This window comes from Passer domesticus, chromosome 27 (assembly GCF_036417665.1).
Source record: "Passer domesticus isolate bPasDom1 chromosome 27, bPasDom1.hap1, whole genome shotgun sequence".
Lineage (NCBI taxonomy): Eukaryota > Metazoa > Chordata > Aves > Passeriformes > Passeridae > Passer > Passer domesticus.
Window position 1 is genome coordinate 4476887 of NC_087500.1, and position 21005 is coordinate 4497891.

The 21005-nt window shown below is 47.9% G+C and overlaps 1 protein-coding gene across 1 annotated transcript in view; it reads right to left on the bottom strand.

The window, feature by feature from the left end:
• Nucleotides 1–19670, bottom strand: part of SKAP1 (src kinase associated phosphoprotein 1) — a 62801-nt gene extending 43131 nt beyond the window's left edge. Inside the window, exons 1-4 of the mRNA XM_064399635.1 lie at nucleotides 19628–19670; nucleotides 18180–18285; nucleotides 16024–16049; nucleotides 10213–10320 (exon numbers count right to left, since the gene is read on the bottom strand). Coding sequence (XP_064255705.1) covers nucleotides 10213–10320; nucleotides 16024–16049; nucleotides 18180–18285; nucleotides 19628–19670 — 283 coding nt within the window. The remainder of the gene's footprint in view (nucleotides 1–10212; nucleotides 10321–16023; nucleotides 16050–18179; nucleotides 18286–19627) is intronic.
• Between the last annotated feature and the right edge of the window lie 1335 nt (nucleotides 19671–21005).

Sequence of the window (21005 nt, forward strand, 5' to 3'; positions counted from 1 at the left end):
GGGTTTTCTCTTGAGAACCTCCACGTTCCTCTCGCTGCTGGATGCGTGACCTCCCCGGCAGCTCCCGCTAGCTTTTCGGGGATGTTGTATTCCGAATATTCCAGGAATCCCAACAACTGGAGTAACACAGCCACAGGAGACTCTCAACTTTCAGTTCACGTTCCCGGCAAATTCCTCGTCCTTCTGGCTGTGGGAAAGAGCAGGAAACTTGAATCCAAGCGAGGAAAGACCGTTAAAAAAGCGGAAATCTCACGGGTTCCTCGATGCCTGGCACTGCGGGCAGGGCAGGAATTTTTGGAAAACTCCGGGAATTCGAGAGGATGGTTATAAAGCTGAGCACAGACATCTGCACAGCCCCATTCCGCTCCAGCAGCGGCAGTTATTCCACAAATTCTTTCTAAATTTATTGCGAAAATGAAATCGCCTGTTCGCCCTCTCCAAAATCCAGGTGGAGGATAAAATCCAGCTGCAATTTTTATTTGGGATAATCCCAGGCAGCGCCAGCTGTGGCGAGCGGTGCCGAGGCCTTGGCTGCAGCCCCAAATCCTGCCTTGATTCCCATTTAAAGGAGCCCCTGATCCCACAGAAATCCAGGAAATCAAACCTGGAAAATCCCATTTAAATCCATTTAATGGCCCTGGTGGGGCCATGGTGATGGTCCCAGCTTGTCCCCACACCAGTCCCACAGAGGTGGCACCGAGGGGATTCAGAAGATCCAGATCCCACTCAGGACGCCCCTGTGTTATTTTTTGGCTTTTTCCCTCCCCTCCTTCCTGTTCTCCAAGGTCTTTCCTCCTGCAGTCCTGAGTTTTCTGAGCTTTCCTGTGGTGGGTGGAGAGGGACAGATCCTCCCTGTCCTGGGAAAAACGGGATCGGTGATTCCATGGAAAACCCCACTCCTTCTCCTTCTCAGGCACCTGGATTGGTGCCCTTGGATGAGCTGCTTCTCGTGGTGGGACTTCCCTCAGGGATGGAATTCCCGGGGGATCTGTGGCCGCCCCATCCCTGGAATCATCCCAGGCCAGGTTGGCGCAGCCTGGGATAACAGGAATTGTCCCCAGGTGGGACTGGAGGGGATTTCATGCCCTTTCCACCCCAAACAATTCCAGGGTTCTGGAATGTTCACCTGACCCACCCCAAACCCCTTTTTCCAGCTCCAGGTTTCCCAGGCCGTGATCCCGTCTGACTTCAGGGGATCAGAGGGAATAAAAAGCAGGAAAAACATGGAATTGAGGGAAGGAGGAGTGGGAGGGCAGTGGGGCAGCCAGGACAGAGTGACCAGGACAGAGTGACCAGGACAGAGTGACCCGGACAGAGTGACCCGGACAGAACAACCTGGCCAGGACAAATGGACACGGCCAGGCCAGGAGGGGCTGAGCCAGCAGATCCCAGCCTGGAGCATTCCCAGGAGTGAAAACAGGGAATTTTGGGACACTAACACTGATTCCTCCATTGCCACAGCCCAAAAAAGTCCCATTTATTTTGGGCAGAGACAACAGAATTCCAAGAACATCCAGGGAGGATGGAGTGAGCCAGGGATTGAAGGAGAGGGCAACATTGAGCCAGGAGAATTCCCAGAGGGAATTCTGGAGCTGTTATCCCACAGGGATCCCACATTCCCACCCTGACCACGGGTGTCCCACATTCCCAGCCCCTCCATGGTTGGTGTTTCCCACCCGGATCCACCTGCGGAATCCGCCCCATCCCCTCCCGTTTATCCCGTTCCAGACCCTTTCCCTTCCTGAGCCAGCCGGGATAAAGGACGAGCAGGAAGAGAAGAAGAAAAATCTCTCCCACAGAACATTCCAGATGGAATAAAAAAATCACAAAATTAAATTTTCTTTTTTTTTTTAAGCGCGGCACCTTTTTGGGAATTCGTGCGGGAGCAGGGAAGCGAGGAAATCTGGGAAGGAGGGAGAGGCGCACGTACGGCCCCGCTTCCAAACACACACACGGACGAGCCTTGGGGGAATTGGGTGAACTTTTGAACCAGAGCTGCGCAGAGACAGAGCCGAGAGCCTGTTCCCACTTTAATAAACAATTCCCTCTCTTTTTTTCTCTCTTTTTTTTTTTTTCCCCTCAATTAATTAAGGTTTGGGAAGGAAAAAAAATGGCAGGAGAGGAGTAATGGAGCAGGCGGCGCGTTCCTTACAGATGGATCCTACCTTTGGCTGCTTATTAAATCTCTGCATGATTGCGCTGCAGAAAATTAATCGCATTGTTTTCCCTTTTTCCGAGGGCTCTGCAAACAGCTCGGGAAGCGCGGCTGGGCTCCGCTCCCTGCCCTGCTCCCGCCTGGCAAGCAGGGCTGGCATCGCGCTGCTTTCGCCCCGCGGGTTTCTCTCACAGGGGAGCTGGGAGGGGTTTGGGGGAAATTTGGGATTTTCACATTTGGGTGAGGCAGGAACTGGTGGAAAAGAGGGAAAGGGTTGGGAGAGATGTGCGGGGAGAGGGGAGGGATCTGATCCCTGCAGGGTCCAGGAAAGCGTGGGGGACGGTGGAGATGGAGCCCAGCTCTGGCCTCGCCTTCCTCATCCTCATCCTCATCCTGGTCCTCACCCTGATCCTGATCCTCAGCTGCCTCCTCTTCCTCCTCCTCCTCATCCTGGTCCTGATCCTGATCCTCAGCTGCCTCCTCTTCCTCCTCCTCCTCATCCTGGTCCTGATCCTGATCCTCAACCTCTTCCTCGTCATCCTCATCCTCACCCTGATCCTGATCTTCATCCTGATCCTCATCCTGATCCTCAGCCTCCTCCTCTTCCTCCTCCTCCTCCTTCCATCTCCAAAGGCACCACCGCCAGCCCAGAGTTCCCAGTTTGAGCCCCAAACTGGGATGGGATGAGGAGCCCACCCCGAGGCCTTTGGCCGAGTCCGTATTTGCATTCCCATTGTTTGGAGCACGCTGAGCACTTCCACAGCTGCTCCCAGGCTCTGGAATTTCCATCCAGGCCCTTTGGACACCGAAACCTGGGAAAACAATGGCGCAGGTGTGGGACTGAGGGAAATCCCTTTGTGTTCCCCTGGAGAGGGACAGGGCACGGCCCCAGCCCCAAAATAACCCAGCAGCTCTCCTGGGAATTCCCCAAGTTCACAAACGGGGAATGAGGCCAGTTCTGGGGTACGGGGGGAGCTGGGGGTTACCAGGATGGGAAAAAGGGGGAAAAGGGGGAAAAGGGGGAAAAGGGGGAAAAGGGGAAAAGGGGAAAAGGGAAAAGGGAAAAGGGGGAAAAGGGGAAAAGGGGGAAAGGGAAAAGGGGAAAAGGAAGGGAAAGGGAAAGGGAAATGGGAAAAGGGAGAGGGAAAAGGGGAAAGGGTGAGGTGGAATTGACCTTTCCCAGACCTCCCCTGGTGCTCTGAGGCAGAGATTCCTCACCCAAGTTCATCCCAAACGTCCACTTCCCCTGTGGAATCTTGGGATGGGAATAAATCCCTTCCTGGGCACAAAAACCAGCAGCTGGATGCCAGGCTCCAAAATCCCCCAGGATCCAGAATTCCCAACCACCAAATCTCCCACTTCGGAGCCCTCCAGCCCATCAGGGTCTCCCCGGAGCTGGATTCCAGCTCAGATTTTTAGGAATTTTGCCTTGCTTAAGGGCAGGAACAGCCCCCAGTGCTTCATATCCAAAATCCCAGCCAAGAAACCAGGAATGTTCCCAATTAAACCCCAAGGAATCTGCTCCAATGGAGGAGGGATAATGGGGAAACTGAGGCACAGCAAAGAGCAAGGATACGAATCCAGAACTGGGAGTGCTTTCCCTTCCCCATCCCTCTTTTCCAAATCCTTCTTTTTCCATCCCTCTTTTCCTTTCCCAATCCCTCTTTTCCTTTTCCCATTCCCTCTTTTCCCCATCCCTTTTTCCCAATCCCTCTTTCCCTTCCCCATCCCTCTTTTCCTTCCCTGTCCCTCTTTTCCAAATCCTTCTTTTTCCGTCCCTCTTCCTTTCCCAATCCCTCTTTTCCTTTTCCCATTCCCTCTTTTCCCCATCCCTTTTTCCCAATCCCTCTTTTCCTTCCCCGTCCCTCTTTTCCAAATCCTTCTTTTTCCATCCCTCTTTTCCTTTCCCAATCCCTCTTTTCCTTTTCCCATTCCCTCTTTTCCCCACCCCTTTTTCCCAATCCCTCTTTCTCCTCCCCACCTTCAGAACCACCACCCCAAACCACCCAAACCTCCCTGGGAGCAACCCCCAACACCCCAAAAATCCCTCCCCAGAACGAAAAACCCCAACTCCCTCGGCCGAAAGTCGGCGCCTCGCGCTCTCCGCGCGGCGGAAAAGCGGGACGCGGCGGCCGGGATGATCCTGGCCTGATCCTTGGATGATCCATGGGCCGCGGTTGCCATGGCTGCAAGGTGACCCCTCGGAGCCGCGGCCGCACCAGCCGGGGGCAGCGGGGTCAGCGCGCGACCGCTCCGACCCCCGGGGTGAAAAGTTCAGGCATCCCAGGAAAAACCAATACGGCCCCGCCGCAGCCGCTTCCCGATTTATTTCCATTCCCAGCAAGCCATGCATAGAAAATCCAGATAAATCCCATTCAGCCCCGCCGGGACGCGACGCCCAATGGATGCAAGCAGATGTCGGCGGGGAGCGGGGCTGGGGGGCCGCCGTTAATATTTATTAATAATTCCCATTAATCCCGCCCGAAAATGCCTTCTGTTGTTCTGCCCACTTTTTAAAAGCTCGTTTTTAATTCCTCGCCCTCCCTGTGGAATTTTGTAGTTTTTCTCCCCGTGGCGTTTCCTGCTCGGGTGGGAATTAGGGGGATAATGAACATTTCCAGCGTGTCAGCGCCGTCAGCGCCCCGATTGATCCCCGACGCTTTTGCCGGGATTCTGCTGACGGATGGGGCCCATTCCCAGCCCAGCCTGGATTTTCCACCCTTCCCAAGCTCTCCTTGAGGTCCCACCTCGGCAGAAGCTGCCACGAGGTGGCCACGAGGTGGCTCCTGGAGCCCTTGAAGAAAGTCCGGAATATTCCGAAGGGATAACGGGAATTGCGGCGCGGTGGGGGTGGAATGAGGCAACCCAGCACGTCTGGGGTTTACGGCCAAAAATTTCTCTTTTTTTTTTTTGTGGGATGGTGGAAGGGAAAAGCAAGAAATATGGGATGGTATGCATAAATTATTTTTTTAAAAATAAGCCCAAAATGCCCTGGAAAATGGGATTTTGTGGCTGCTTTTTAAGGGATGGTGGAGGGGAAAAGCAGAAAATCTGGGAGATTATTTAAGAAGAAATGACAACCAAAATTCCTTGGAAGAAGGGATGGTAGAGGGGAACAGCAGAAAATCTGGGATATTATTTAGATTTTTTTTAAAAGGAAATTCAAATTTTCATGGAAGAAGGGAAGATGGAAGGGAAAAGCAGAAAATCTGGGATATTATTTTAAAATATTAAAAAAGAAATGGTGCCCAAAATTCTCTGGAAAAGGGGACGGTGGAAGGGAAAAACAGAAAATCTGCGGTAATATATTAAAATTATTTTTTTTAGTATGCCCAAAATTCCCTGGAAAGTGGGTTTTTGTGGCTGCTTTTTAAGGGATGATGGAAGGGAAAAGCAGAAAAACTGGGATGTTATTTAATAAATATTAAAGAAAAAATCAGAGCCAAAATTCCTTGGAAGAAGGGATGATGGAAGGGAAGAGCAGAAAACCTGTGGTGTTATTTTAAAAATATTTTAAAATAAAAGGTGCCCAAAGTTCCCTGGAAAATGGGATTTTTGTGACTGCTTTTTAAGGGATGGTGGAAGGGAAAAGCAGGAAAAGGGTCGGGAAGGAAAAGGGGGATGGGAAGGAAAAGCCGATCCTAAACTTGACCCAGCCCTGATCCCATCCCAGGGATTTTCTTCTGGCCTTGGCTGCTGTTCCCAGGGTCGAGGTCAGGGATCGGGGCTGGGATTGGGATCGGGGCTGGAATCAGGGTTTTGATCCATTTATCCCAACTCCAATCCAAAAACCAAATTAAAATCTTCCATTTCCGTGGTTTTTTCCCAAGATTTTCCCAGGTTGGGTGGGATGAGGGACTTTTTCCCCTCAAACCAAATGGAATTTTTCAGGTATTGCCATCCTAAAAAATTCCCAAATTTGAGCAAATCCTCGATTTCCCTGGAGCAGAAACTCAGGGAGGGGAGAAACTTTGAGGCAAAAAAACTCAAAAAAAATTAAACCGAACTTTAAAAAATTAAAAAATAAATGAAGAATGGACAAATCCACCCCAGGCGCAGGAAAATCCTGGGATTTTCCTGGGGAGGGATAAAAATTCCCGAGGAATTCCCCCAAAGTGGCCCCAGACAAAGGCCAGGGTGATAAATGGGGGTTTGGGGTTAGGCCGGGGTTTAGGCCCGGTTTTATCTAAGCCGGGTAAACAGCTCATTAATCCCGAGACTAAATGAGGTGGGAATGCAAATATCGGGGGGAGAAGGGCAGGGGACAGCCGAGGGGAAAGGAAAAAGGGGAAAAATGGGATTTGGTTTATAGGGCATGGAAAATAAAAATGGGATTTGGTTTATATGGGATGGAGGGAAAAATGGGATTTGTTTTATTGGGGAGGGGGGAAATGGGATTTGTTTTGAAATATTTTAAAGGGTTTTGAAGGATTTTGAAAGATTTTAAAGGGTTTTTAAGGTTTTTGAAGGATTTTAGAGAGTTTTGAGCTATTTTAAAGGATATTTTTGAAGGTTTTGAAGGGTTTTAGAGAGTTTTGTACTATTTTAAAGGATTTTAAAGGGTTTTTAAGGTTTTTGAAGGATTTTAGAGAGTTTTGAGCTATTTTAAAGGATATTTTTGAAGGTTTTGAAGGGTTTTAGAGAGTTTTGAACTATTTTAAAGGATTTTAAAGGGTTTAAAAGGTTTTTGAAGGATTTTAGAGAGTTTTGAACTATTTTAAAGGATATTTTTGAATGTTTTGAAGGGTTTTAGAGAGTTTTGAACTATTTCAAAGTATTTTAAAGGGTTTTTAAGGTTTTTGAAGGGTTTTAGAGAGTTTTGAACTGTTTTAAAGGATTTTGAAGGATTTTAGAGAGTTTTGTACTATTTTAAAGGGTTTTAGGGAGTTTTGAACCATTTCCAAGGATATTTTTGTGGGTTTGGAAGGGTTTAGAGGGTTTTTGAGGCTGACACGGGCCCCGTGGCCGCTCCCATCGCGCCCGTCCTGCACACCCCATGCATCAGGTGTTTATCGGGAATTCCGCAGCTCTTCCCGGTTTTGGACGGAGTTCAGAGAGCACCGGGACTTCCCCTGCCCTAAATTTGCTCCTCCCTGGCTTCCGGTGCCTCCCGGCCCCAAAATCAGGGCTGGAAAAATCCCAAAAGCCATCAGTTCCCAGTTAAAATAAACTTCCCCTTTCTCCCCCAAATTCCAGGGGATTTTTTTGGGTTTTTGTGGCTTTGATCCTCTGCGGGGCAAGGCCGGAGCAGCTCCCTTCAACTGATTAATGAAGGAATTAATTAATGATTAATTAATTAAGCAGGAGGTGTTTGGGGGATTTGGGAAGGTTGTCTCCGGTGGGAGATACCTCTGTCCATGGCATGGGGTTGGAATTGGGGGATTTTTAAGGTTTTTTCCACCCCAAACCATTCTGGGGTTTCTGAGTCAAACCACCCGGACCCCACAGCAGCATCCAATGGATAAATGGGATCCAGAGGACAAAATTCCCTAAATCCAGCTCAGTCCTTCCCTCCCGCCCCTCTTGGGGCAGCCAAAAGTTCTTTGGGATTTTCCAGGCCAGGAAAAAGAGGGAAAATCCCAAAAAACGGCCCAAACCCAGCGGGTTCCTGGCTGGGAAGGTGCCACAGTGAGGGGGGAAACCTGACCCCAAATCAATCCCGACCCCCAGTCAATCCTGAGCCAAAATCATCAATCCCAACTCCAAATCATCAATCCCAACCCCAAATCATCAATTCTGAGCCCAAATCAGTCCCAATGGATGGGCCATGTCTCTGGGGCGGGATGGGTTTATTTGGGATGTGTTTGTGGGATGGGATTGGTTTGGGATGTGGTTTTGGAGGATTTGGGGTTTGAGGGAGGGTTTGGGGGCTGGATTTGGGTTCTGTGATGGGGTTTGGGGACTAAATGAGAAGACAAAGCGGCGCCTGCGCGTGATCCTGGCCGGGAGCGTTCCCAGACCCCCTTGCCAAGGCCCGTTCCCAAAGCCTCTTCCCTTACCCAAGGCCTGATCCCATTCCCAAGGCCTGTTCCCGAAGCCCGAGGCCCGTTCCCGTTCCCAAGGCCCAATCCCGTTCCCAAGGCCCAATCCCGTTCCCAAGGCCTGTTCCCGATCCTAAGGCCCATTCCCGTTCCCAAGGCCCAATCCCATTCTCAAGGCCCGTTCCCAAAGCCTGAGGCCCGTTCCGGTTCCCAAAGCCCAATCCCCTTCCCAAGGCCTGTTCCCAAGGCCCATTCCCGTTCCCAAAGCCCGTTCCTGTTCCCAAGGCCCAATCCCATTCCCAAGGCCCGTTCCCAAGGCCCGTTCCCGTTCCCAAGGCCCGATCCCGTTCCCAAAGCCTGTTCCCAAGGTCCGTTCCCAAAGCCTGAGGCCCGTTCCCGTTCTCAAAGCCTGTTCCCGTTCCCAAGGCCCGTTCCCAAAGCCTGTTCCCGTTCCCAAGGCCCGTTCCCGTTCCCGTTCAAGGCCCGATCCCAATGCGCGTTCCCGGGCGCGCTCCCGACCCCGCGCGCTCCCGGCCGGCCCCACACGGGGGCGCTGCAGAATTCCGGAGCCGCCGCCGCGCCCGGGAGACCGCGGGACCCCCCCCCAATAAACCCCAAAACCACCAAATAACCCCAAACAGACCCTAAAACCCCCAAATAACCCCAAATAAACCCTAAATGCACCAAATAACCCGAATTAGACCCTAAAAACACCAAAATAACCCCAAACAGACCCCAAAACCACCAAATAACCCCAAACAGACCCTAAAACCCCCAAATAACCCCAAATAAACCCTAAATGCACCAAATAACCCGAATTAGACCCTAAAAACACCAAAATAGCCCCAAACAGACCCTAAAAACACCAAATAACCCCAAATAAACCCTAAAAGCACCAAATAACCCCAAATACACCCTAAATGCACCAAATAACCCCAAATAGATCCTAAATACACCAAAATAACCCAAATTACACCCTAAAACCACCAAAATATCACCAAATAGAGCCCAAATATACCAAAATAAGCCCGAATGCACCAAATAGACCCCGATGGATCCCAAAAATCCCAGATCCACCTGAACAAACCCTGACAGCCACGGGCAGGTACCGCTGAGTAACCCCAAATCACGCAAATAGCCCCAAATAATGCAAATAACCCCAAAGAGCCCCCAAGAGACACAGAGAGACCCCCGAGACACATGGACACCCCCCAAGATCCGGTGACACCTCCGGACACACCTCAATATCCACGGGCAGCCCCAAAATCCCCCAATAAACACAGACACACCCCAATATCCACGGGCAGCCCCAAAAATCCCCCAATAAACACAGACACACCCCAATCTCCACTGAGCAACGGGAATAAAGGAATATCCAAAGGGACGGAGCAGAATCCAAAGGGATAGATCAATATCTCAAGGGATAAATCAATATGCAAAGGGATACATCAATATCCAAAGGGATTGGTGAATGTCCAAAAGGATAAATCAATATCCAAAGGAAACAGAGGAATATCCAAAGGGATCAATCAATAACCAATAGGATAAATCAGTATCCCAAGGGATCGATCAATATCCAAAGGGATTGATCAATATCCCAAGGGATCAATCAATATCCCAAGGGATCGATTCCCAGGAGGAATCCAAGCCAGGAAAATCCTTTCCCAGGGGATTTCCCCCAATCCAAACTCCTCCACCTCCCGAATTCCCGGGGTTTTTTGGGAGAGCACCATCCCAAGTCCAACCTGCTCCAGTGAAAAGCAGAATTTAATCAAGCTGGGAATTCGGGAAGGTGGGAAAAGCCACAAAATCAATCCCAAAGAAAGCAGCAGCCAGGTAAGCAAGGAATAGCAGGAATTTCAGGAATATTATTTGGGATTTTCACATTTTGTGGGAATGCTAAAAAAAACCAAAATCCCCTCCTGAATTATGGGATGGATGGAAAACCAAAGGATTCCGGGTTTATCTTTGATCTTCTCCAGAAGATAAAATCCCAGGAATTCCAAGACACTTCAGCGACATTCCAGAATTCCAAGAAATTTTCCAAAACAGAATTCCCAAAAAATCAGGACTCACCCTCATCCTGGAATTCTATCGGGAACGAGGCCGGAGAAATCCGGGAAGGGCCAAAATTCCAGCTGGGATTTTCCTCAGAGCCGTCGTGTCCGTCGTGCTCGTCCCCTCCTGGGTGGCAGTGATGAGGAGAGGCTGAATTTTGGGGAAATGTTGGGAATTTAGGAATTCCTAACCCCAAATATCCCAATTTCCTCCTGGTTCCCTCCAAAATCCAGACTGATTTTTGTGGGATTTCAGGGGTTTTAGGGTCAAGGCAGGGAATTCCTGCTGGAAAAACCTGGGAATGCCAGAATTCCAAAGGCAAATCCAAATTCTTGGCCCTGTCCTCAGGCCGTGACCTTGTCACAAATCCATATGTAAAATAAAGATTTGCAGTAAAATGGGGAATTTCCCAGGATTTTAGGAAGAAGAGCTTGGAAATCCTTCAGGAGAGGGAAAAAGGATAAAACCATTAATTTCCTACATAAATTTACAGGAAAAGGGATAAAAACATGGGTTCCCTACACAAATGTACAGGAAAAAGGATAAAAACATTAATTCTCTGCACAAATTATAAGAAAAAATGTATAAAACCATGGATTTCCTACAAACAAATTACCCAAGTCAGGGTGTGGAAAGGATCTTTCCACTCCTGAAATTAACCTTATATTGAATTTTCCAGGGAATTTTCCTGCTGCTCTTGGATTTTCTGGAGAGGCCGCTCGGTGCCAGGTGCTGAGATCACTTTTCACAAAACCCCAGCAGCGATAAAAGATTTCTAATTCGATATTAAAAGGTTTTTAATTCAACATTAAAAGGTTTTTAATTCAATATTTGTTCTGGACAGAGCGCGCAGGGCCGGGGCCGATAAGGGAGCGGGGGCAGCTGCTCCTCACTCAGCGCCCTTCAAACAGCCCCAAAAAGGAATTTCCAGCTGCTCCTGCAGCGTTTTCCAAATCGAGCTGGGCCACAAAATGATCCTACATCAATAATTCCCATTTTTAGGGAAAAAATGGGAATTGTGAAAATAAAAAGTGGGATGATAAAATGATCCAACATCAATAATTCCCATTTTTAGGGAAAAAATGGGAGTTGTGAAAATAAAAAGTGGGATGATAAAATGCTCCAACACCAACAATTCCCATGTTTAGGGGTGGTTCCAAGCTCTGCTCAAATCCATGGAAACGGAGCTGCTTCGTTTTCCTTAACACCAAGAATATTCCGGAATATTCTGCAATATTCTGGAATATTCCTTCAGGAGCGACCCAAAACCCCCCAGCCCTCGCTCCATAAAAACCCAATCCCGTCATTTTTCCATTTGGATTTGCATCCTGAGGATTTCACATGCTTTTAATCCACTTTTGCCATTAAAATATCCTGATTTGCTGCTTCCTATGGAGGGATAAAAAAAGGAATTAATGAATCCCAGGGAAAAACAAACAATTTCCATGGATGACAGGAAAACCTTTCATTTCCCGCAGCTTTTTATGGGAATTGCAATTAAATTTCCTTGGCTTGATCAGGTACCCAGAGCTTCATTAAACATCTCTTAAATCCCAGGAAAAAGCAATGCCAGGAGAGCTCCAGGTGGGATTTTATGAGGAGCGGAAGTGAAATCCCTAATTTTTTACCTCAAAATCCTAATTTTTTACCTCAAAATTCTAATTGTTTGCCTTCAAACCCTATTTTTTCATTCCATCCATCCTTCCATCCCCAGCTTACCCCACCACAATCATCCCCCAAAAAATCCCATAGAAACCCAAATCACTCCACCAGCATTTTTTTTTCAGGATGCGATCTCACCCAGAAATTCTTCCCCATATCCATAAGGAGCTGATTTCCCAAATTTCCCAAATTTTGGTTATTTTTGGGTTTTTTTTTTGTTTGGTTTGGTTTGGTTTGGTTTTTTTCTTTGTTTTGTTTTGTTTTGTTAATTACACATAATAAAGAGAATTCCCGTCACCCTAAAAATGCCAAGAAAAGGGAAAACTCTTTGGGATCGAGGCTTTTCCCGGATTTTTTGGGCTGGAGCTGCCGGAGCTTGCAGTGATTGCCAGCGCCCAGCAGGTCGGGCTGCAAGGCAGCGGCAGCCGGGAATGCGCTGCTGGAATTTCACTGCCATCCCCTCCCCCAGGCACGGGAAAACATGGAATTTCTTGGGAATACCGAAAACCAGCAAGGAATAACCCCAGGAATGGATAAAACCATGGAATTTCTTGGGAATACCGAAAGCCAGCAAGGAATAACCCCAGGAATGGATAAAACCATGGAATTTCTTGGGAATACCGAAAGCCAGCAAGGAATAATCCCAGGAAAAGATGGGGAGGAAAAACGGTGGATTTTGGACTCCTTGAGAGGGGGGATAATTTCAAAAATTCCAATCTTGGCAATCCTGCAGTGGGTCGGAGTTTAGGAATAAACAGGAAAAGCTGAAGTTTTGGGATGTGGAGAATAATCCCAAAGCAAATTCAGCAGCTCAAGGGTTAAATTACTCCTTGTCCCAGGGTGGAGAAAATTCCTGGATACAAAAATGGGGAATAACCTGGAAATTATTAATCCTTTTTCCTGTTTTTTTGGGGAATAAGGAGGGGCTGTTCCCATTGGGAGGAATTTCAGGTAAGGTTAATTAATTAATTAACTGCTGCTCCTCCCAAACTTGGGGCCTTCACAAGGCCTCCTACCAAAATAATTCTACAGTAATGGGTAATAATTAATAAATAATTCTATAAAACTCCAAGTGAAGCAATAATTAATTAATAATTTGGCAGAATTGCAGTCAAAACTGGGGAATAATTAATTAATAATTCTACAAAACTCCAAATGAAGCTGGGAAATAATTAATTAGTAATTCAGCAGAATTCCAGACTAACAATTAATTAATAATTTTACAGAGGGGACAATAATTAATAATTAATTCTACACTGAATAAATTATTATATATAGAGAGAATATATTATATTTATATATTTAATATATTGTGTATATAATAGATCTATTTTTAATATTATATAATATATTTTATTATATAAAAATATCTTATATATTCATTTATAATTAAAATTATATTTTATATATATTATGGAATATATCATATATATATAATTCTAAAAATTGTTTTGTTTTCTTTCCATCTCCCCCGTGTTTTGACATCTCCTGAGCCGGAGTTTCGGTGTTTATAAACAGGGGGATTCCAGGGCCGGAGATTTGAACAACGCCTTCCAAATCTTGTCAATCCCAAAGGTTTTTTCCTGCTTTTCCCCAAACACTTCATAAATCTAAGGCGGGTTTGGGAGCCTGAGCCCAGCTCAGCAAAGCCGGAGCCTCCCGGCATGAGCCAAAAAGGGCTTTTTATAAATAAAACTTCCTAAAATCACCCAGCACTCCATTAATTCCCGGACACTCCAGCTCGGCTTCAAAGGGAATCTTTGCAGCAAAAAAGGGAATTTTGGGGTTTTTTTTGTTGTTTTAATGATTTGCTACTTGGCCTTGTCATAACTACATGGAGCAAAAAGGCAGTGGCGGGGAGAGGGTTGGGGAAACGCAAAGTTCCGGCTCCCAGGCAGCTGCAGCTCCGTGGATTTGGGGTTTTAGACGAAAAAAGGGTTGCAAAGGTCTGGGTTTGGGATTTTTTTGGGATGTTGCTCCCGAAGGGAAATGACAGGGATGGACATGGTGGCGACCCCACCACAACTCCAGCAGGATGGAGTTTTATTCTGAGGCAGAGTGAAAAAAAGGGATCAGCAAATGGATAAAAAGGAGATTAAACAATCCCACAAAATTATCTCCAAAAAGTTACACCAAAAAATGAGACCAAAAATTGATAAATATCACCTAAATTGGGCCTACTATTAGGTGAGGCCTACTGAGGCCTGGTGAGGCCTTCTGAGGCCTAAGGGCCTACTCTGATTTTCTCTTTGTTAATGAATCGTTTTAATTAACAAAGCTCCCAGTTTTTAAACCACAATTCATCCTATTTCTATTGATTATTCCTGACTCCAGGAAGTCGGAATTTTCTGGGGTTAAGGCACGGATCTGGGACAAGCAGGAGTTCTGGGTCCAACCCCTGCCAACGCATATTTTTTGAGCCTCAATTTTCCCAAATTTCATAAAAATGGGAGAACCATCCTCCCTCTCCTGAATGTTTTGACTACTTATGAATATTTTAAGGAATTCTGCTGTTCAGCAGTTAAGGGAAAACCATTTGGGAATAATTTTGGACAGAAAAATAAAAGCATCGTCATCAGCTCCATGCAAATAAATCTGGGTTTATTCATCTACTTGTTTTTTTTTTTTTTTACCAAATAAAGGGGAAAGTCATTGCTTTCCAAAAGCTCCTTCCAACCCAAACCATTCCCTGATTCTCTGGTTTTTTGATGCTCAGGAGCTCAGGTGACTCTGTAACCTCTCCTCGAAGACCCTTGGAGATGGAAAATGTGACCATGGTTTTCCCATTTTCCAGTTTCCAGTGGGATACCTGACCAGGTGTTCCCTAAGCACTCCAAGGACTCATTCCCCCTAAAATTCCCAGTGGATGCAGCAGGAATTCGAAGCGAGCTGGGCACTCCTTTCCAAATCCCTGCCTGCTTCCATATCCCGATTTTCCTACTTTTCCTTCAGCTCCTGACTCCATCAAAAGAATATTCCAAGGAACAAAAGGCTCCCTCCTCCTCCATCCTTGAAATTCCATGAACTTTCCTGGTTTAAAAACCTCATTTGGAGCCTTTGATGCGCTCGGCTCTTCCCTCCCCTCTATTTTTTTGTTAATTTTCCGCCCAGCTGTCCGTTGGACTTTTCCAAAGGGTGCCAGATGCTGGATTCATGGGGAAACAATGCTTGGGAAGCAATTAAAGCTCCGAGGCTCTGATTGAAACTGGATAATGCCGTTCCCGGCGGGAATTGCGAGGCTGCCGTGTTCCTGGCCTTTCCAGGAGGGGCTGGAAGCGAGCCCCGAGCAAGAAGGGAACCGCTGGAATTTGTTCCTGGGGAAAGGAGGGATCGGAGGAGCCGGAATGCTGGGAAGGGATTTATTCCTGGAGTAAAGGGTCAGAGGAATTGGAATGCTGGGAATGGGTTTAATTCCTGGAGTAAAGGATTGGAAGAGTTGGAATGCTGGAAAGGGGTTTATTCCTGGAATACAGAATTGGAGGAACCGGAATGCCAGGAAGGAATTTGATTCAGTAGCTCCCACCTCGGTGGAACTCTGGGAGATCCCCATGGATCCCAACCATTTTTTAAGGAAAAAGGGCAAATCCACCAATCCCTGTGCTGCTCCCAAGGCTCTGAGTCGGGAATTCCATCCCTGGATCCAGCAGAGCCAAAGCAGCTCCAGCTGAGCTCCGAGCGGCCCCACCCCCACCGATTGTCCCAGAGATCCAGAATTCCCTCCTGCTGGCCCTCGGGAATCCCAGGAAGTTCAAATCCTCGCTCCCACCATGGAGGAATTGAGGAGCAAAGCCAAAATTTCCTGAATTTTTAACAAGGAACGGTCATTCCCGGAAAATTCCCATCCTGATCCTGGACTCTGCTCCCACTCTAAGCTCAGGAGAATTGAGGGACCCCCAGAATCTTCTCTCCCAATCAATTCTCCATGGGAATATGCTGGCCTTTCCAAGCTTCCCAAACATTCCGAAATTCTTGGCGTTTCTGGAAAACTTCTTAGACTGGGAATTGACGCCGGAGCCCCAGAAATTGTGGGATTTGCTCTCCGGGATGACATTCCTGCTGTGGAATTTTCCCACCCCAAGACCTGCCCCAACATCCATAAAATCTCTTTTTCCTGGGAATTTGGCACACGGAACGTCCCCCAGTCCAACCCTTCCCAGCTGGACTCACCTCGGGATGGGAATTCCAGGTGGTACCTGAAAAACCAAATGGAAAAAGAGCCATAAAATCCCAGATTGTCCTCAAGAATTATTCCGGCCTGAGGAATTAGGGATGGATGGGAGAAGCTGGGAACCCGGGGAATTTCAGCAAAATCCTAGGAATCATTTTTATCCAGGAACAGCACCTGGAAATTTGAGAATCACACCAAGGGTTGGGAATAAAGCACAAAGTGCCTGTTCCAAGATGAGCTCTGGTTGCAGGGAGAAAATTTCCCAGAATATTGGGTGGGAAGACCCTTTTGGAGGAAAAATTGGGAATTTTTTGGGTTGTTTTTGGGATTGGTTCCCCAGATCCACAAGGAATTTTTTTCTCCATCCTGTGGCTGTGCCATTTTATCCCAAAATTCTCAAAATCCAGCCCCACATGAGGGCAACTGGCAAAGCAGCTCCAGCTTTTTTGCCCCATATTTTATCTTTAAATTCCAACATTTCCATGGAAAATCCCAATTATCCATCATTTAAGCAGAAAAACATCATCTCTAAGAGATCCCTGTCTTCCCCCAATTCCAAAAAATCCAGCATTCCCAACATTCAGGATATTTTTGCCTCCTGGACAAAGAAGAGCAGCAAAAATCCCTTTTCTTTTCTTTTTTTTTTCCGGGAATTTTTGCCTCAGGAGCTTTTCCCGGCCACGTTTTAGCGCCAACATTTCCTGAATGATTTTCTGTCACTCGCAATTCCCGCTCCGTGAAAGCACCGGGGCTTTGTTCCCGACCTCTGTCATTTTTAATCCCAGGAAATGGCCTAAAAAAAAATGGGAAAATTGAGTTCCGTTCCCTGCCGGAGCAGCTCCGGGGAGGCAGATGGGAAACGCCAAAAAAAGCTTGGATTTTCCTGCTTTTTTTTTTTTCACTTTTTAGGATAAAAATCCAGCAAAAAAAAATCTGATTTCAGCTCAAGGATTTGGTTTTAATTCCATGGTTGGATCATTTTTACTCTGGGAAAGAAAATTTGGGATAAAATGGAATTAGGAATAGGGGGAGGAGAAATTTTTTGGGAATGTGGAAGAGTTATGAGCTCATTTCTGCCTCTGCCAACAGAAATCTTGGATAAATCCCATAAACGATGGATTTTGAGAGTCCTTGGGTTTCCAGGAAGTTCCCCCACAGAATTTTGCCCTTTCCCCCTAAATTTGGTGTTTCGCCCACCCCTTCCTGCAGAAAACTTCATCCCAAATCCTGGTTTTCCAATATATTCTTGGATTTTTGGGCCTGCAACACCCAAAAAATGCAAAAATTTGGGCAAATTTGGGTTCAACGAGATTTGAGCAGCTGGAATAGCCCAAAATCCAAACCCTCTGAGGCGGATCCATAAAATCCAGGTAGCTTCCAATCAAATTCCCAGGTTTTCCTCATTAATTAATTCAATATTCTCAAGGGATGGGGTGGAGTGGAATCTTTGGAGCCAGGATTTAAATGTCTGGGAAAATAAATGTTTTTTAAAAATCAATGCTGGACGAGATTTCCAATAGGGAAAAAAAAATGGGAGCTGAGAAAATGGGATTGGGAATTCCCCATTAGGGGAGAAGCAGATTTAAATTCATTTTTCAGCTCAGTTGAGGCTCTCAGGTTTCAGGTTAATGATGGATCCAGGAGGAAATGGATGGGAAAATTGGGATAATTCCATCAGCCGGGCTGGGAAAGGCTGGAAAATTCCGGAAAGGAACAACCCAGAAGGCTCCAAACGGAATTAGTGGTGGGACTGAGCTCAGGGATAAAAGGCGGTGAAAATGGGATTAACTTAATTTGGATTAATATGAGAAACTCCTTCCCTAAAAGAAAAAGAGGGGAGAAAATCCCCATCGGGAAATGAAGCAGGAATATCTGAGAATTTTTTCCTTAAAAAAGGGGGGAAATCCCCATCCTGAAAATAGGGAATAAACGAAGAATATCCCAGAACTCCTTCCTTAAAAACAGAGGGAAAAATCCCCATCCAAACCCAGAGAAAATCCAACCAAAACAACGACATTTGCCCAGAATTCTCCCATTGCCCCGAGCCTGGAATATCCACAAAATCCCAAACCAGGGGGGAATTCCCGCAGGAGGAGGAATGCCCGGAACCTGCCGGAATTCCGAGGCGTGGAGCGGGAAGTGCAGCAGGACCCACCGGGCTCGGAGGCGCTGGAAGGCGCCCAGGATGGCGTCGCGCTGCTGCCGCGCCCGCGCGCTCAGCGGCTCCTCCCGCAAAGCCTGGCTCAGGTAATCCTCAGCCTCTGCAAACGGGAACGGGAACGGGAAAATCGGGATACGGGGCCTTGGAGAGGGAAAACGGGTGTGGGAAGGGGCAAGGAAATGTGGGAATGGGAACGGGAAAATCGGGATACGGGGCCTTGGAGAGGGAAAGGGGGTGTGGGAAGGGGCAGGAAATCTGGGAATGGGAAAGGGTTCAGGAAATCTGGGAATGGGAAAGGGAAAATCGGGATACGGGGCCTTGGAGAGGGAAAGCGGGTGTGGGAAGGGGCAGGAAATGTGGGAATGGGAAAGGATTCAGGAAATGTGGGAATGGGAAAGGGAAAATCGGGATACGGGGCCTTGGAGAGGGAAAGCGGGTGTGGGAAGGGGCAGGAAATGTGGGAATGGGAAAGGGAAAATCAGGAAATGTGGGAATGGGAAAGGATTCAGGAAATGTGGGAATGGGAAAGGGAAAATCAGGATACGGGGCCTTGGAGAGGGAAAGCGGGTGTGGGAAGGAGAAAGGAAATCTGGGAATGGGAAAGGATTCAGGAAATCTGGGAACAGCCAGGGAAATCAGGGAATCTGGGAATGGGAAAGGGTTTAGGAAATGTGGGAATGGGAAAGGGAAAATCAGGATACGGGGCCTTGGAGAGGGAAAGGGGGTGTGGGAAGGAGAAAGGAAATGTGGGAATGGGAAAGGATTCAGGAAATGTGGGAATGGGAAAGGGAAAATCGGGATACGCGGCCTTGGAGAGGGAAAGGGGGTGTGGGAAGGGGCAAGGAAGAAGGGAAGGGTCCGGAAACCTGGGAATGGCCAGGTAAATCAGGGATGTGCAGGAGGGACGAGGTTTTGAGGGGAACAGATGAAGATTTGGGGTGTTTTGGAGGGGAGGGATGAGATTTTGGGGTGTTTTGGAGGGGAGGGATGAGATTTTGAGGTGTTTTGGATGGGAGGGATGAGATTTTGGGGTGTTTTGGAGGGGAGGGATGAGATTTTGGGGTGTTTTGGAGGGGAGGGATGAAGATTTGGGGTGTTTTGGAGGGGACGGATGAAGATTTGGGGTGTTTTGGAGGGGAGGGATGAGCTCAGCGCCGCTGCGGCAGGAAATGAGAGCTGAAACCCCAAAACCACCAAAAATTATCCCAGCTGCTTCCTCAGCACCCTCCAAGTTTGGGGCCCACAGCCCCCACATTTTTGGGGTCAGGGACAAGGAGGCCCCACCACTCCCCAAATTCTCCTCGGGGTCAGGGCCAGGGAGGCCCCACAACCCCCGAGGACCCCAAAGCACCCCAGAAAAAGCCACCCCAAACCCTTCCCAGCTCCGCCCCGCAGCAGGATTCCCCTGTGGGGCAGGAGGGGGGTGAGGAGGGATCCGTTACCTTCCAGGAGCCTCTGGATCTCCTGTGGGATCGGGGGATCCATGGGATCCTTTGTGATCCCACGGGGCCGCGATCGCCGCGAGGTGACGAGGAGGAAGCCGCGAGGGCGGGGACACCCCAAAACCGAGGAAGAGGAGGAGGAGGAACCTTTGGGGTTTGGGTTCCTCCTCCTTTCAAACCCCAGCAGATCCCTGGGATGGGTCCCAGCTGTCCTGGGTGATCCCAAAAACTCCAGGTGGGAAAAGCTGAGCTCTGGCCAAGGAGCTCCACTCGGAATTCCCGGCTGGAATTTCCTCCTGGACCTCACCTGGAGCCTCCCCAGGTAGTTCCTGCCCCCAAAATTGGGATTTTTTCAGGTTTTCCACCCCAAAAATTCTCATGGAGAAAAAAGGGCGTGTTCTGGGATTAATTTTTCCCATTTTCTGCATGGAAAAGAGGTTGGGTTGGGAAAATGAACACTTGGGGTGGGGAGAAGATTGAAAAACTCCTGGAAATTTGGAGATTTCACATGGAAATATGGAAAGTAGTCCTGGAAATATGGAAAATATTCCTGGGAATCTGGAAAATTCCACATAGAAATACTCCTGGAAATCCGGAGCCGCTCCTCCAGGTGCTCCCGGGTGGTTTGGGCCCCGTTTTCTGAGAAATAAATGAAAAAATTCTATTTTTTTAAATTTCTCAGCACAAACCAGACAAGGAGCAGGTGCCAGGAAAGGTGAATTTCCTGGAAAATTCCCTGCTGGATTTTGGGATTTTGATTTGGGGACAGAGGGAGCGCCAGAGGATTCTCCAGATCTGGGACTCAAGACCTCAGAGCCGTGGCTGCCACGTCATTTCCAAAGCAGGGACTTTCACATCCAGCATTTCCCACCCCATTTTAACCGTTCCTGGCTCAGATTTTAAACTCGGCTTTTGCCCCTCCCCCTCCAGCCGCGTTAGGCTCAGCTCAGCTGCTGCCCGAGCTCGGTTTTAGGACCGAAACGGCCCCGAAATGGAGATTTTGCAGCGGATGCTGAGGCCTCAAAGCACAGGAAACGCAGCTCGGGGGCCCTGAGCAGGAGATGGAAAATCAAAATATCACAGGAGCTGCCCCTCCCGTCTTTTTGGGGCCTCAAACCCTTTTTGGGGCCTCAAACCCTTTTTGGGGGCCAAATGTGGATTTTTCCCTGCCAACACCTGCTCCTCAAATCTCCTTGGCCAGGTAGGATCACCTGAGCTGGGATTTAAAGCCAGGAAACAAAAAGTAACAGAAAATTAAAATATCACAGGAAGGGGCTCAGGAAAAGGGATTTTCCCAATTTCCAGGGAAATTACTTCCCCCTCTCCCTCTTTGTTTTTGTTCTCCCTTCCATTTTTTTCTCACCACTTCAATTTTTGG